The sequence below is a fragment of the Magallana gigas genome, chromosome 1 (genome assembly GCF_963853765.1).
Source record: "Magallana gigas chromosome 1, xbMagGiga1.1, whole genome shotgun sequence".
Classification (NCBI taxonomy): Eukaryota; Metazoa; Mollusca; class Bivalvia; order Ostreida; family Ostreidae; genus Magallana; species Magallana gigas.
In genome coordinates, this window is record NC_088853.1 from 45,959,729 (window position 1) to 45,977,279 (window position 17,551).

Below are 17,551 nucleotides of genomic sequence, written 5' to 3' on the forward strand. Positions count from 1 at the left end.
ATGCACTACCCATAGCTTAATTTTACGAAGCTTTATTCTGATTGCAGATCAAATACGTGTGTACACTCATCGTAAAGAAATTTAAAGAGCAGTGTTACCGTGAAAGTGTATCGGCCTATATACCGGTATTAATTATAATTATTCCTGGAACAGCCAGCCTCACTATAAATGTTCATCGTAGTCTCAAGCAGAAGAAATCTTGAGAATGCAGTTAATTTTCTTTTTCGTGAATTAATGCGTATTGTTAATTTTTCTAATGTTAAACTTTTCATTTTAATATTTATAAAGTTGAATTTTGTTTGCTTACAATAAACTGCCATAACTTTACATTTGGTTGACAGTGTTAATTTTGGAAATTCCTTTCTATTAATAGTGTTAACATTAGAACAGTAGAGAAGCGCTAATATCTCGTCAAACTTATCAATACTAAATGATATGAATTTCTTGAGAAACACCCTGTAAATTTAAATACTGAAGATAATTAATCTCAAACGCTATGTGATAAGGAAACAAAAACCACAGTATGTAATTATATTCTTTATAATCAATATTTAAACCTCGGTGTATAAATATAAAGATGAAATCTCATTGAGTTCACATGCACGCAAAGGTATACAAATCATATAAATAAAAGCAGCATTATATTCAAATTCATATATACATTTTCCATTCTCACAAAAAATACATTATAGTCATATTCTATCTTAGGGATTAGCGTACCATGACATAGCACATTTTATCGTTGTAAATTTATGACAATGGATAAATGACGTCATTTTTATACCCTGACTCATGTATTGCTTCAATAGACAATGAGATAATATTTGCATAGGTAGACAGTACAATAATGCTACACAGACCACAAAGCGTGGACCCAGCTGGCCCCACCTATGTCTCTGTAATGAATGCCCAGTGCAAAACGTAAATAAAAGTCATTTCGGAGAATCCATAATTCTAATCTCTTTGCCGTTTATAAGCGTCCTTTATCTGTTTAAACATAACCACATATCGAGACACTTGACATAAGACACGTGATCCTAGTGAGACGAAAAAAACGGAGACAGTCACAATAGTTACAAAAACGTGCTCACCAGACGACAGTCGTCCTCCGAGTGTGCGACTAGCTGTCAAGGGAACTGAGACATTGTGGAGAACGTCACATATCATACAGTCATCACACAGCACTGTCTCTGTCAACGAATCATCTTATGTACATACTGTCTGACACACATTCCTGACACAATCCATATATTCCACATTCATAATCATTAGAAGTATGCCCTCCCCCGACAGACAGACAGACAGGTAGATCCCGGTGAACACGACAATACAAAAATAAAGATATATTCAAATCCGTAAATAATGCAGTAATCTCCAAGTTTTGATTATATGTCACACATGTAATGCATATAAATAAAAAAGTAATAATATCAAAATGGAGGAACAAAACACTGAACAGAACATGATAGGGAACTATTACATAGGGGCACAAAAGTCTATCGCTCATATTAGCAAGCGAATGTTATACGGAGAATCTCTGTCAAAGTTACACAGAATTCGTGATCAAATTCCCGACTCATGTAAACATGCTGCTAATCTTTGGAAGCTTCATAAAATGATGGAACCAATCAAGTCACGTGATCTATAGGTGCGTTTGCCAAACATCTTGTTTTTCATCGTAATTAGTTCTTGGAAATTCTTTGAGGGATTCGAACATGTTTTCATCTAAGTCCAAAGATTCCACTTCACTCTGAGCCTTTCCCATGCTCTCTGTGACGCTATCCGTGTCGATGACCGTAGCCTGTCAACGAAAAATAGGTCAATCAGAACCAAGCCATAATGACGTCATGGAAACGTGTTGGAAACATCCACCCCTCTTCATATTTCTCTCTTTCTATTTTCTAGAATCAATTATCGGTCAAACTGCATTTCTGCATCGTATTAATTATTTTCAAAATAAATATGTATATAGAAAAAAAAGCATGCTGCAAAAATGATAAAATATATAGCATAAAGCGTTCATTAGTAGACCTTTATATTTCATTGTTGATTAAATAGTTCCATCTCCCTGACTGAGGATAAATAACCCGACTTACAGCAGCGCTGCGGTGAGTAAGCGTACGGTGATACAGATGTATTCAATGTGCTTCAGAAGCTGAATTAAATCAACCTTATAACAAAAGAATGCTACAGCAAAGTGCGGCACACTATAGTATAGAGTGTGAATTGTACAAGGACACAGAAAGCAAGAGTAAAATTATTGATACAGCTTCAAGAGGTTAATTATATAACAATGTGTAACTTCATTTGATGTTTAATTGTATCTGTGATTAACCTCATCAATTAATTAAGTCATATTACTAGGATTCATATAAACTGAGGGCTTGATCAGCTGAAACGAAAAAAAAACCCCAACAAAACAGTTAACCTGTGTGTGTGTTAACCTGTTGTGTTAAAGATATATATACACTAGCTGACTTTTTTTTTTTAACTTTAAATGAGTTGTAAAATAAAATACGAAAAAGGCTTTTTGAATTGGTTCCGACTATTAAGTACATGTACACAGAGCTTTTTTCGAACAAGTCCAATAAATAGTTACATATACATGTACACAAAGCCTGTTTTAGAAGAAGTCCACTAACTAGTTACATATACAGGTAAGTCTTAAATAGCAAAAAAAAAATGAAAAAAGCATGCAATAACTCATGATTAGTTGTGTATAATGCGCAGTTGTGGAATTAAGTTCATTAGTAGAAGTATACGTGGATAGATATTGAGCGTCAAAGATCAGCCTGTATACTTACTTTTCAAAACTCTGTAGTTTTTGCTTTCTAATGAAATAAATAAAAGTTGACACTATTGAAAGGGTATGTTTATCTTTTTTTGAATAAGAGGCCCGCGGGCCACGGCTAGCTCTGTTTTACTCTCGAAAACTGATTTTTATTTCAAATTGTTTCCAATGTCGGTACGTTCATATAAGGCGTTAATCACTGTTTATAGCTGTGTATTCTAAATCACAACACTGTTACTGTGTTTGTTTATATCAATACGTCGTCCTAAATGATCGTATTTTGATTTTATTTGTTTCGCTTGTGTTGGTGTTGGTACATAAGTGAAACGGGTGTCATGATGACGAAAGAGAGAAGAAAAGAATTTAATGGGAGAGGGTGAAAAGAGAGAAGAAGAGGTTATAATTAGAGAACACTCGTGAACACTCAGGGGGACACCACTTACTCTACAAATGATCCTCTAGTTCTAGTCGCTAAAAAGGAACACAGACGTAACTTTCAGTAACGTAACATTCAGGAACGTAACATTCAGTAACGTAACATTCAGTATAGTAATGGCAAGTCCTTGCCAATCAAATGAGCAAGTACTGATTTAGTTAATCTATTTCATGACATATGATAATGATTTAAGTTAAAAAAAATTACTATATTTAGTTATAATACGAATGAATTCTATTTTTTTTCCTTTGCATTTGAGATAGAATCAACAAGAGTATATAGTATTCACCTCCCCCTCGCTGGGCTCGGATTCCTCCCCGGGGCGGGCGGGGGGCGAGGCTGCTGTATTGTTATCTGTGATCTGTAGCTGAATCTAAATGGACAAGGGGCGCAGGATTAGAAATACATTTATGTATCTTATACAGGAATTTGTGAGTTATCCTAATGTGAAATATTTCATCATTTTTTTTTTTAGTTTTATGAAGCAGATCCATTTTGATTACTATTTTTTGCATTAGTATAATACACGTCAAATATATAATAAGAACTTTTTTGTTAATGACCTCATCAGAACTTATTGGGCCTGGCTCATGCATTTCATCAACTTGAAATTCCTCTGTACCGAAGAAATTGGTCTACAACAGATATGGTTTAGTAGGTGATTTCAAAAGCAATGTAGGGGTTTATATAAACGGTATTAGATGCATTTGTTTTTTATGCTCATTAAGTTTCAGAACTTGTGTTTGATCCTTTTGACTTTGTGTCAGTAATTTACATTCACTTCAATAAATATGCAAGATCAATTTTTGAAACAGTATAGATAAATATATAATTACAAATAACACGGATTAAAGGTTGATGCATTATGTATTTCAGGCGTACCGTATTATCGTCTTGCGCCTGCGTATTTCCATTTTTCTGGAGTTCTTGTCCTGCATTTTGCTGAAGGTCCGATGTCTTCAGATGGTACACCTGGTTGGGAGCTTTTATTTCCTCGTCTACCGTCATAGTTTCTTTTGGAATATTGTTATCGTAAGCAAACTCACTTCCATTCGACTTTCGAATATAGCCAATGTCATCCGGGTCTTCAGGCATACGGTATTTCTGTTTCGTGTGTCTCCTCGAACACTAAATATTAGAAATAATTCATTTTTACAGAATTGAGAGCAATTTGATATAATTTAAACACTTTTAAAATTTTATATATAGGTTATATCAATATAATTTTTCCCTTATAAACATATTCGGCCTACCAAGACACAGATCATGGCAAGAAGGAAGACCAGCACCACGGCTCCACACACGATCACGGCGATCCCCCAGTTAGGTACCATGAAGTCACTGCGCGTGACCGGAAGTTCAGTGGTCGACTCGGGTAAGGCCGTTGATTCTTCAGTAGTAGATGTGGGAATATAGGGAATTTCTGTGGACGAAGTAGACATGGTATTTGTTTCAAATGAACACAATATTATAACGTACTCGATTTCCATAAATATAGATATCGGGACAAATAAATGTATGTTACTCTGTGATAAAACAATTATATGTTATGATATAAATATACATAATATGTAGTTATTTAATGTTACTTTTTCTGCAATACGTACTGTTGTGCGAAATTGATGCAGGATCTATTATAACGTCAGGCCCAAACGCGTCGTTACTGACGGCGGAACTGACAATGGAATTCAGTTGCTCCAAGGGAACAGAGTCATTTTCTGTAAACTGTACTGAGTAATCCACAATTACACTGCCTTCTCTGTAAAAAGAGAATGAAAGAAATATTTAAACATAGCATAAGTTAGTGACAGAATTAAAAACAAGAGATATTTTGAAATTATTTTGGACCTTACCTGAATGTTATGTTCACAATATCAATGACTCGGTCTTTGTAGATACTGTTTTTGTAAACTGCTAAAAGCTGAAAAAGAAACATTTTGTTACAATAGAGAAAAAAAAATGAAATGATGCAGTGTTTTCAACTTCAACAAGTACTTTATTTGAATACTAAGCAGTTAAAAACGTCCAATTTACAGACCTTTTGATATATGGTATCTTTCAGCGTCAGATATTCTGCAGAATCTATGTCAGAAAGCTTGGAATTCCAAGTCTGGCTTGTAATTTTCAGTGAAGCATTAATAACTTGTGATATAACAGGATCAGTCGTTGAAACTATGGTTGTTGGGGCTCCTGTCGTTGATGGAGGTTGAGTTGTTGTTGGTGCGGGTGTGGTTGATGGAGCCTGAGTTGTTGTTGGTGCTTGTGTGGTTGCTGGAGCCTGAGTTGTTGTTGGTGCTTGTGTTGTTGTTGGAGCCTGAGTTGTTGTTGTTGCTTGTGTGGTTGTTGGAGTCTGAGTTGTTGTTTTTGCTTGTGTGGTTGTTGGAGCTTGAGTTGTTGTTGGTGCTTGTGTGGTTGCTGGAGCCTGAGTTGTTGTTGGTGCTTGTGTTGTTGTTGGAGCCTGAGTTGTTGTTATTGCTTGTGTGGTTGTTGGAAATTGAGTTGTTGTTGGTGCTTGTGTAGTTGTTGGAGCCTGAGTTGTTGTTGGTGCTTGTGTGGTTGTTGGAGCCTGAGTTGTTGTTGGTGCTTGTGTGGTTGTTGGAGCCTGAGTTGTTGTTGGTGCTTGTGTGGTTGCTGGAGCCTGAGTTGTTGTTGGTGCTTGTGTTGTTGTTGGAGCCTGAGTTGTTGTTGTTGCTTGTGTGGTTGTTGGAGCCTGAGTTGTTGTTGGTGCTTGTGTGGTTGTTGGAGCCTGAGTTGTTGTTGGTGCTTGTGTGGTTGTTGGAGCCTGAGTTGTTGGTGGTGCTTGTGTAGTTGTTGGAGCCTGAGTTGTTGTTGGTGCTTGTGTGGTTGTTGGAGCCGTAGTTGTTGTTGGAAGTTGATTTGTTGTTGGAGCTTGTGTGGTTATAGGAGCTTGTGTGGTTGTTGAAGGTTGAGTTGTTGGTAGGGCTTCTGAGGTTGTTGAACGTTGATTTGTTGTAGGAGCTTGAGTTGTTGTTAGAGCCTCAGTTGTTGTTGGCATGTTAGTTGTGGTTGATGCAGCTTTAGTGGTTGTTAGGGGTTGAGTTGTAATTGGAGCCTCAGTTGTTGTTGATGTTGTTGTTGTTGATGGATCTTGAGTAGTTGTTTCAGCTTGTGTTGTCGTTGGAGCTCCAGGGGTTGTAAGTGCTTCAGTTTTTGTTGGAGCTTGTGTGGGTGTTGAAGCTTGAGTTGTTGTCGAAGTTTGAGTTGTTGAAGTTAGCGTTATTGAAATTGGAACTTGAGTGGTTGTTGATGATTGAGTGGTTGTTGGAGCTTGAGTTGTCGTTAGAGCTTTAGGCGTTGAGGTTTGTGTCATGGATATTAAATCTTGGGTGGTTGTTGGCTGTTGTGATGTTTGAGTTTGAATGGTTGTTGTAGTTATTGTAGTGGATGGAGCTTCAGTAGTCATTGGAACGTGTGTGGTTATTGATGTTTGAGTTGTAGTTGGAACTTGAGTTGTTACTGGTGCTTTATCTGTGGTTTGAGCTTGAGTTGTTGATGCTTGAGTCGTGGAAATTACTAGAGTGGTTGAACTTCTCGTTGTTGGTATAACAACAGATGGTGTTGTCGAGAAGAGTGTAATTCCTTTAAAAATATAATATTATATTGATTTGAAAATCAGATGGTGCTTGCTGAACTGAATGCTCTAAACATTAAGATGCAATTGCAAACCGTAAATCCTGAACTTGATTTAAAATAAAATCCAACATAATCTTGATGAAACGATATGACAGAAAAGCTATCATACTTTTGTGAGAGGTGAACAGGGGATCAATCATTACGTCTGGTCCAAAGAATCCATCTTTGAAGGCCTGGTTGACGTCATCGTTGAGCAGCGATACGTCCACCTCCTCGCCGCCAAGGAAAGTGACCACGAAGTTCATGATGACACTCCCCGGGCTACAGGTCAACAATATACAGAAGGCTACAGGTCAACAACATACAGAATGCTACAGGTCAACAACATACAGAACAACAACAGTGAAGGTCATCATCTCACCCCATTTACCCGATGCTTGGGTTTACTTACATTTAAAGAAGTGAAGAGGATTTTGAAGAAGCTTTTTTTTATTAATGCACTGATTTTAGTAGGTTTAATTAAAACAGTTTTTATTCCGACAAATCATATAAAATGTTCTCTTAAGAAAAGTAAATATGCAAACAGTTTGGTTTCATAGCTTGGTAAGAAAAGTTCAAGTACCTGAATCTGAGCCCTTCAGTGATTCCCTCAAAACGGTCAGCATAAACACCAAGAGAGTATGTATCGAAAAGCTTAAAATAGAAAATAATACGAAAGATAAATCCATTATTGGTCTAATATTTGATAAAAGATTGATACATAGAGTTAATTAAATTTTTTAAAAAAATACGCAAAAGGCAAATCATTGCTTTTATACTTACAAATGTATAGTAAGCAATAGACAGGTTTGTGTAGAACTGACTTGATTGGTCTGCGTATAAAGGATTCCACTCCTCAGTAACAACCCTAATAGTCACTTCAAAGTCCTGGAGAACCACAGAACCCTCTGTTGAACTCGACATTTGATCAGTTGTTAAAATTGGTGTTGTAATGGACTCTGTTGTCACGTGCGGTGTTGTAATGGACTCTGTTGTCACGTGCGGTGTTGTAATGGACTCTGTTGTCACGTGCGGTGTTGTAATGGACTCTGTTGTCACGTGTGGTGTTGTAATGGACTCTGTTGTCACGTGCAGTGTTAAAATGGACTCTGTTGTCACATGCGGTGTTGTAATGGTCTCTGTTGTCACGTGCGATGTTGTAATGGACTCTGTTGTCACGTGTGGTGTTGTAATGGACTCTGTTGTCACGTGCGGTGTTGTTATTGACTCTGTTGTCACACGTGGCGTTGTAACTGATTCTGTTGTCACAATTGGTGTTGTAATGGATTCTGTTGTCACACGTGGTGTTGTAACTGATTCTGTTGTCACACGTGGTGTTGTAATAGACTCTGTTGTCACATGCTGGGTTGTATTGGCCAATGGATTGTTGGTTACAGTAGTCTTGACTTCAGTGGTGTGTTGTAGTGTGGTGTCTGTGTCTGGAGCCGATGTTGTTCGACTTTCTGTTTTTTCTGTTGTTGATGTAAGTGATATACCTGTCTTCTCTTGTGTTGTCATTTTAGTTGTTGGGGTAAAATCAGTAGTTTGTGGTGTGGTGGAGACATCAAAAAATAATTCTGCAAATTTGAATTTGGTATTTTATGATATTTAAACAAGAAATCGTGAACTATTCCTACATAGTACAAACAAGTACGTTATTTATTCAAAAGGTTTTAATTACATTAATTAGAAAATAAAATGAAAAAAAAATACGTTTAAGTTGCAAATTATTGTGACAAATGTAAAGAAATCTATGATCATGCCTTATGATTAATGACAACCAAATTGAGTTAGATTAATAGACTTTTAAAATATGTCTTCAAAAATATTTTATAGACATATGTCTTATTCTTTGATTTGTGTCTAGAAAATATGTTAATGAATCAGGCAGTCATTAAACAAATGTAATCATAAACTATAACTTCTCAAAGCATGCATTCTCACAATTCATTGGATTTAATCACTAGTTCTTCCAGCATTTATCATTAAAACGCAAAATGATTACAACAGGATGCTATATTCAATCAGATAAGTAATGAGAGCAGGGGGTAACAAACGAAGGTTTACCTTGATGTGAGGTAAAACTTTGGTCAATTACTGCGTTGGGGAAATTTCCAGAAGTAAAGGCCTGATTTATCGCGTCGTCAAGATCCTTGGTATTTATAGGGTCGCGTCCTAGGTACGTCACAGTGTAGGATATGATGAGGCTTCCTTGTCTGTAATGAGAATGAGTACCAAGACTACACAAATGAAAAAAAAAAATATTTCTTGAATAACTAAAATTGTTTCAATTACCTGAATTGCAAATTTGAGATCTCCAAAAATCGTTCCATATAGTTTGCATCAAAATCGTAGACAGAATAAAGCTAAAAACAGAAAGAAAAAATCATTCTCCAGTAATTTGTTATGTCAGTTCAAGAGTATTCTTTAGTTGATTTATACCATATTATACTCATTACTTACGATGGCTTTGTATTCACTAGTCAGGTTTTCATACTCTAAAGACCCTGTCACGGCGTACTCCGGCACCCACTGCTCGTTCAGAATGCGGAGTTCCACCTGAAATACCCGGGTGATTTGAGGCTCCGTTGTCCCCACCGTTGTTGTCGGTTTTGTAGTCGTTATTGTAGGTATCACTGTAGTTGTTGTCGGTATTGCTGTCGTTGTTGTTGGTGTTGTTGTCGGTATTACCGTCGTTGTTGTCGGTGGTCTTGTTTCGGCCTCTGTTGAGAGCTTTGTTATATCAGGAGTAGTTTGTTGTACATTGCTTGTTGTGTAGGACTTTGTTGTTGCGTTAGTTTCCTGGCTACCAGTAATAACAGTCTGTGTTGTGACTGGGTGCAGAGTTGTCGGTCCTGTAGTCGATGTGACCGTGTCTGACACAGGAGTCTGTGTTGTCTGGTTCAATGTCCTGATTTCCTCCGTGGTTGCGAGGTAGGGTGTTGTTACCGAGTCCGTAGATGAAAAGGAACCAGAAGAAGGGGTCGCTTTTTCCGTCGTAACCGGAATGGTTGTTTTCTCGGTTGTTTCTGGTTTTTCTGTTGGATCGTGGGTAACTGGAGCTGTGGTGCTGGACGGAGTTGTAACAGCTAATGTTGTCGGTGCAGTTGTTGTCGGTGCAGTTGTTGTCGGTGCAGATGTTGTCGGTGCAGCTGTTGTAGGTGCAGCTGTTGTCGGTGCAGCTGTGGTCGGTGCAGCTGTTGTGAATGGCAAGGTGGAAGCAGTGGTCAATGCTGTTGGATTAAAACAATATTTTAAGGCAGAGTATCAAGTCCTTAAAATAATCTCATTTTAGATATACATTTGTAATTGTGCGGTTGCTGTTCAGTATTAGCAGACTTCTTGATTTAATCAACGTCGAAGAAAACTGATATTTTACAAAAACATAAAACAGTGAATCTATTTAATTTTCATTTTTCTTTTCATGACAATATTACTTTAATAAGATAGCAATTAAAATGAAGGAAACTGAAAGCAGAAGCATGAAAAAAAAATACATCGTTCAAATTAAACTCAAATTTAAAATCAAACATTCAAAAACATTTATGTTCTCTGATTTGTAAAAAATTTCAGTAATTTCTACAATAAACTTATTATTGCTTTGTCATTATGCGTTACATTCTGATGCTATGTTCGGGTTTTAACCAAAAAATCTACCCTGTGTTAATATTATAAAAGGGACCGAAAGATGTGTCCCGCCAGCACAGGCACACATTTATTCCAGGACAGTGTTTAAGAAATTAAAAGCATAACAGATGATTGACTAAGGAGTATGTAAAATATCTTCAAATTTTGGGCTTATTGAAGTCTGTGAAAACAATCCGGAGAAACTGAAGAAGACATATCAGTCTGAATTTCCTCTATCAGTTTTCAAATTCCTACCCATTTTTGATTCAATTTTATAAAAAAAATGAATGATGTAAATAAAAAACCATTAATAGTATTGAGGTAAGTACGTTGACCTTACTCTGCTGGCATTACATTCACATGATATCAATGATTAAAATTTTGAGATACGGTGTCTTATGGGTTTTTAGTTTTTTATATTTTTGCATTGTGTGCCATACGGTTAACTAAATGAAATAGTGAAATAAAACCAACAGAGACTATGCAAAATTAGGTTAACTAACATAAAATCTTAACTTTAAATATTACAGTACTACCAAAAATATTTTAGCGAAAAACAAAATCTAAAAAATTTAGTCCGAATTTCCTCTGATTTGCTTTGTTTGTGCCTAATTCCATTATATAGTAAAAAATATCGAATGTTGTGTCAATAATAATTCATTTCATGAATACTTTTTGTGTTTAGAACAAATTTTACTCATGATATTGAACTTTATAACAATCCAAATTTGAGAACTCAAGCCCTGAGTAAACAATGTCCTTAATAAAGTAAAGCGTAAATGACATGACAGTGTGTGCAATTTTATGTCGTGGTGTCAAGGAATGCTTATTTTCCGATAAATACTGTCCCTATAATTACATTTATCAGCAACGTAATTATAATTTACATAACTGTTAAAAGACAGAAAGGCAGAAAAGATAAGCGCCCAAGAAGTCCACTATTGTTAACGCTTTTTGTGCGGCATGTCTCACTGTATTTCACATTCTCTACTTACCTTCGTGAGAGGTAAACTCGGGATCAATACTAAACTCTTCCGGTAGATTCTGCGCAAAAGCGTTGATGTCCTGGTCAAGTAAGACAGGATCGATCTCCTCCTCACCAGAGAACGTCACACTGAACTCAGCAATAATACTTCCGGGTCTAACAAAAAGAAGAAGGAAGTCAATGATAGTCGCGCTATTTTTGGGAGGAGGATGTTGAAAAATATTCATATATTAAGCAGAAAGATCAAACATACCTAAAGATAATATCAGACACGGTAACAAGACGGTTTCCGTAAGAACTTCGGCTGTATGCATCCGTTAGCTACAAAAGAACAGTCTTATATTACATGTAATTAGTATTTTATTCTCATGTACCATTTTACATTTTTACATCTTTTATTACTTGATATAATTTAAAAGTACTCGTCATATGAAGACTAAGTTGATATTCTGAAATTTTTAAACTGTGTTTATAAGAAATAAAGTGGAGTAGATTGTGAGTTTTGTGTTAGTTATTTTATCAAAATATGAACGTAAAGCTCAAAAACGATTTCCGCACTCAAACATTAATATTTTTACGACAAGTTTCCTGAAAATTATTTAGATATTGTATCTGATTTGCATTTAAACGGGAAAACAAATTTAAAATTATCATATGTTGTGTTTTACGGACGGGGTATTCTTATATATACATAGGCAAACAAATAAATAAATATACTGACCGTAGCCCGAACTTGTTCATATATAATACGATACAAGGCCGAGTTGGTATTCTCGTACTCAGACAACCATTGCTGGTTGACCATCCTCACTTTTCCAGACACGATCTGCCGCGGCACAGAGGTTGTGGTTGTTGGTGCTGTTGTTGTCTGTGATATTGGTTGCGGCGTCCTTGTTGTCACTGAAGCTGACGATGTTGTTTCATAGACCGTCGTTGAACTGTCTTCTGCTGTTGAGGTGGGTTGTATCTCAGAGACCAGTGCTGTAGGGGAGGCGCTCGTTACCATCAGAGAGGAAGATATATCCTGTGTTTCTATAGGTACAGAGGAAGAGACTACACTAGAGAAAACAAGATGACTCGTTTCTAGAGAGATAAGTCGGCTCTCGGAAACTGGTTCTTTGCTGTGTGTAACGGATGTTGCTGAGGGTTCCCCTGATGGTAAAACTGAAGATAAATCAAACTCCGAAGAAGACGGTGTAGTTGTTGAGACTTCCGTTGGTCTATACTCTGTATAAGAGGATTCATGTGTCGGTGTTATGGATATTGATTTTGAAGCAGATTTTGAAACATCAGTTGGCGATATGGACAGCGAAGCAACACTGGACAATAACGGCGAGGACGAAACCTGACTTGCTCGTGATAAGTCTTCAAACGATGCTATTGAAAATGTAGGAGAGACAGCATAAATTTAAACATGTTAATAAATGAATACTTATAAATAAATATCAAAATTTGATTAAAAAAACCAAAACAACAACAACACAAAAACAAAATTGTGCAGAAGAATTAAGTAGAAAAACAAACACACCAGTGAAATCACTCGATAAACGAGAGCGTGTTAGTGAAAACATCTTTGTTTCTGTTATCGAGTCCGTCGACTTCATTGATGAAACTTCACTCGATGTGAGCGACGATAAATGCAGTTCTATTTCTGAGGAGGTAGCACTAACTGTCGGTGGCAATGATGTTGTAAGGAGAAGAGAAGCTGATCGAGAAACATAACCCGCTGATGTTACGGAAGCTAATATAGATGGTTCCGTATTTGATGATAAAACTGTAGTAACATCCGAAATCTGTGTATAAGAGCTCAACAGTTGGCTTTCTTTTGTCATACTTGATATTGTTTTTGATAACATGCTTGAGGTTTCACTCTGGAAATCAGTCGTCGATATGTGTGATGGAGAAATAAAGTGCTCACTGATGTCAGAGGATCTCTTCGATGAAATAAATGTCGATTGAGTCATGGACGATAACTCAGTGCCGTCTGCTGTACTTGTTGTGGCAAAACTCTGGACATCCTTTACGGAAAATGATGTGCTTACTGAACCCAAGATATCTGAGAAAAGAGTAGTTGTATCAACAAAACCCGGGGAGTGCGTTACAGATTTGTCATACTGGCTACTCGATGACAAAATGTCTTCTGAACTCAACGAGACTTTCAAAGGATAGTCGGAGACGAAACCGTTAGATTCAGCTGAACTATACATAGAATCAGACGGAACAACAAAAGAAGATGGACTGCTTGTCATCACCGACTGTAACACAAATGTAAACGAGCTGCTTTCACGGTACGTTTCCTCCATTCTTTTAGATGACATAATACTTGTAGATTCTTTTGGTTGTAAAATGCTGCTTTTCATTGATGAAAAGCTCCTCAAATATGATGAATCTAATATATCTAAGGAAGCTGTTGAATCAAGTACCTCTGGTGTCAACAATATTGACCCTGCTGTAGACTGAACTTCGGTCGTTGCAGTCTTAGATCCAATTTCTTCGGTTTTAAAATCATTAGTAGTTAGACTTGGAGAATTTAACGTAAGTTTCATTGTTGAAGAGAAAACGATTTCTGATACATTTAAAGATGGTCTTGTTTCGATGATAGAAGACCTAGATGGAATAATTTTCGTTGAAGTTTGGTCTGTTGGAGGTTCTATTGACGACAATACAGATGAATCGGGGAAATATAACGATGAAACCATGGTTGAAATTTCGTCCCGCACGGAGAGCGTATATTGCTCACGGTGGCTTGAAAAATAGGAAGTTCCTAAAATATGTGTGGACTGTGTTTGAACTGATGATGAAGGCTCGAAGAGGTCAGTAACAAAACTAGTTTTATGTTGGACTTTTGACAAAGTACTTTCTATCTCATCTGTATCGAATGCGCTAATTGGAGACAATTTAGACTCTTCTGAAACAGAAAATAGGACCGATGTTGATCTTGCAAAGTTCAAAGTTAATGAGCTCTTTGTAGTTGAAATATCTTGTAACGAGGACAGAAAATTTTCCTTGGATATAGACACCTGCTGACTTTCTAGTTCAAAATCAGATTTCGATGAGGAAATTATTGTTGATTTCAAAGGTGGATGAGTTACAATTGAAAAATCTGAGATTCTGCTTGTTATTTCCGATCTGGACAATGATTGAGCATGGGAATCAATTCTTGAGTCTAGAGGAGCTGAAGTCGACATTGAAGAAAAAAACTCCGAGCTGGGCTTGATTTCTATATTTGTAGAAATCTTCATTTCCGTTGAGTATCCAGAACTCTTAGAGGTTTCAGTTTCAGGCAAGAAATCAGTTGAAAATGAGGAGATACTGCTGGAGACATACACTACCTTATCCGTGTTTTGTTGATTTATTACACCCGATGACAGAACCACTGATTGAGAATCTACAGATGATCTGGTAAAGGCAGAGGGTGACGACTGTACACCCGTAACTGATGGCGATAAGAATGTCGTCGACAAGGGGAGAGTTGATGTCAATGGTTCCGTTCTTATAACATTACTAGAAGACAGTATAGCCACATGGGAGCTAGGTTGTAGAGTTGAATTTGAACTACTCTCAACAAACTCTATCGACGAAGTGAACTGTGATACTTTTGATTGTTGCAGATCTGTGGATGTTCTGCTTGGATAAACTTTAGAAGACATGCTTGTATACATACTACCCTCTCCGTCTTCTGAGAAAATGGGGCTTAGTATGTTGCTGGTGGTGACTTCTTTAGAAGATACATCTTTTAATGAATGAATTGGTGAATTTTGAGCAATAAAAGAGGTAGAATACTCTAATACAGCTTGACTACTGTGTGTTTGCATCATGGAATAGGACGTTACATGATCCTCAACTGAAGAAGTCAATTCTGTTGCTTCAGATGTTTCAAACTTCGATTTTCTGTTTGAGACCAATACGGAAGATGGAAAATTGTATGATTTGGATGACAGCCAGTTTTTACTCTGGGTTTGACTGCTTGCCGGGTTCAGAGACGTTGTATAAAACATTTCGCTAGAATTCGTCATTGCTGCAAGCAGTATTGAGGACACACCAAATAAAGTACTCAGCTGGTCTTTCGAGGAATCTAGTACTTCTAATGATGTTGAATTCATTTGATGAAATGCTGAACTTGGAGATGATATAATTTCATTAGAAGATAAAGAACTTTTGTTCTCCGACAAAATAATGGATGTCGATATAACTATACTTGGCTGAAAAAATTCTGACTCTTCAAAGGTCTTGGATAATATTGAATTTGAAGCTTCTGCAATGTGTGACGACATTATGGCTGAGATAGAATGTGAAATGGGATCAATGCCATTCAAAGAGGAAGATGATGGTTCAGTGGATGAAACTGGCAGTGTTGGATAAAATTGTGTGACCATTTCTTTTGTAGTGGGGATTAGATGATGCGAATCGGATAGATGAGGTGTTGCTGTGGCAGGGATAGAGTCGGGAGTAAGCATGGAGACAGGGAGAGACAGGGTGGAATCTGTGGTGCCTAGTGTCAGCCTGGGAGTGACTGATGCCAGCCTGTCCATAGTGGTAGAAGGTAAGCGTGTGCTTGTAAGTATACCATCAACTGTATAAAATAAAACAAAAACCGATAAAGAACACCTAAATGCATAAATAAAAACACCAAAAATGAAAAAGTTTGAATTTTCTAAACCAGAATTTTTTAAAGCTTTGTAAAAAGCTAAGCTTTGCCACTTGTGCGTCCCAATTTATTTATAAGGCGTATTAATAAAGCAAAGTAACATTTGAAATCTTACAATTTCACTAACGGAAAAAACAGAGGAGTATTATTTGTACAAGGGAAACTACAATTAATAAATGGCTGTTTTACATAGATCTACTTAGTATTTCTGAAAATGAAAGGATAACAGAGGGATTATATTTTGCTAATTGTATACCTTTTGAATGGATGTACTCTGACATTTCAAGCTGCGTTGAAATGGGAACAAGACCACTAGTTGTTTTTGTTGTTTTGTTTCTAATTATGTTGTCAGATATTAGACTTGAGGATTCTGATTGTTGCCTCTCAGACAAAATGGCATTTAGTAAATCTTCCAGTTGTGTGTCTCCAAAAATATCAGCATTGAAAGGAACCTCACCCTCTCCCACCAACGTATTTGTAGTTATTTGGGGGCTGAAGACCGCCGATCCTCTAGTATGTGATAAAGCATCCTCTTTCGATGTATGTGAAACTACGGTGCTAAATAAATCTAATGATATTAATGATGGCTTGTGATCAGACATTTGCATAGTTGTTAAAGCGTTTCTGGGAGCTTCAGTTGACAGTTCAATAGACAGCGCTCTCTGTGGAAGCGGAATAGTGGACGAGATGTTCGACGCCAAAGTTTGAACTACACTTTCCAAATGTTGTACCATCCCAGTTTGTAATATTGACGTCTCTTCTGTAGAACTGTGTTGTGCCAGGTAAGGCATACTCGATTGAAATACAGAATTCATCGAATCAACTGTGTTCGTCACTATCAAATTTTCTTCATTTTTAAGTCCAAAACCTAGAGAGGACGGCGGAGAGATTGTATTGAGATTGTCTCCTATCGTTCCCCTCTCTGTGACAGAGGAGGGAAGTTTGCTGTGTGCATTGTCATGCCAATTGGAAGAAATGAGTTCAACTCCAACGTTATGAAACGTTTCCGTCGCCGAAATTGGACTATTTGGTATCAGGTACGATGTTTTATACTCATTGTGTACATTGTTAGTCATAAACTCAGAAAGAAAGCTGCTAGCAATGTTATTAAAATTATCTAAAGCAAAACTATTATTGACAGTTGCTAGTGATTGAAATGCACTCTCTGTTGCTGAAGGGCTGAGTTGTACGTCTTCATTTTTTGAATATTCAGATGAAAAGCTATAGGTTACATTGCTGTTTTTGACATAGGCTGAGCTGAAAGAAGAGCGCGTGTAGCTGCTGTAAGAGGAAGGATCTTTAAGTGCGGCAGTTGGTCTGTGGAAGTAGGAGGAAGCTGAAGTGCTGGAGTTGAGTACAGAAAGGTCGAGCAGTGGAGCAGGTGAAGCAGACGATAGCAGAAAGGATGAAGTGTGCACACTGGGCAATACG

The 17,551-nt window shown here is 37.1% G+C and overlaps 2 protein-coding genes across 10 annotated transcripts in view; both read right to left on the reverse strand.

Annotated features, from left to right (window-relative positions):
- Positions 1 to 524: 524 nt before the first annotated feature.
- The window catches only part of LOC105320216 (mucin-2), a 34,181-nt gene continuing 17,154 nt past the window's right edge, over positions 525 to 17,551 (reverse strand). The window contains exons 1-19 of one of the 9 annotated variants that reach the window (XM_066068442.1): positions 13,001 to 14,718; positions 12,194 to 12,849; positions 11,726 to 11,793; positions 11,483 to 11,628; positions 9,324 to 10,093; positions 9,156 to 9,226; positions 8,928 to 9,076; positions 7,644 to 8,437; positions 7,444 to 7,514; positions 6,991 to 7,142; positions 5,266 to 6,827; positions 5,081 to 5,148; positions 4,835 to 4,986; positions 4,481 to 4,650; positions 4,110 to 4,355; positions 3,791 to 3,862; positions 3,517 to 3,600; positions 2,805 to 2,831; positions 1,662 to 1,801 (exon numbers count right to left, since the gene is read on the reverse strand). In XM_066068442.1, the coding sequence (XP_065924514.1) occupies positions 2,808 to 2,831; positions 3,517 to 3,600; positions 3,791 to 3,862; positions 4,110 to 4,355; positions 4,481 to 4,650; positions 4,835 to 4,986; positions 5,081 to 5,148; positions 5,266 to 6,827; positions 6,991 to 7,142; positions 7,444 to 7,514; positions 7,644 to 8,437; positions 8,928 to 9,076; positions 9,156 to 9,226; positions 9,324 to 10,093; positions 11,483 to 11,628; positions 11,726 to 11,793; positions 12,194 to 12,849; positions 13,001 to 14,714 (6,969 nt within the window). In that variant the 5' untranslated portion in view covers positions 14,715 to 14,718 and the 3' untranslated portion in view covers positions 1,662 to 1,801; positions 2,805 to 2,807. Of the gene's footprint in view, positions 1,802 to 2,804; positions 2,832 to 3,234; positions 3,263 to 3,516; positions 3,601 to 3,790; positions 3,863 to 4,109; positions 4,356 to 4,480; positions 4,651 to 4,834; positions 4,987 to 5,080; positions 5,149 to 5,265; positions 6,828 to 6,990; positions 7,143 to 7,443; positions 7,515 to 7,643; positions 8,438 to 8,927; positions 9,077 to 9,155; positions 9,227 to 9,323; positions 10,094 to 11,482; positions 11,629 to 11,725; positions 11,794 to 12,193; positions 12,850 to 13,000; positions 14,719 to 17,551 lie in introns of those variants that run through there. The other 8 variants (XM_066068423.1, XM_066068456.1, XM_066068436.1 and 5 more) reach the window with 8 other exon arrangements.
- LOC136273539 (uncharacterized) lies at positions 14,721 to 17,547 on the reverse strand (the record flags this gene model as incomplete). The annotated part of the gene is made up of 2 exons (XM_066078104.1): positions 16,377 to 17,547; positions 14,721 to 16,045 (listed from the first exon to the last, which is right to left on the reverse strand). Coding segments are annotated over exons 1-2 (2,145 nt in total), but the record flags the coding sequence as incomplete, so codon positions are not given.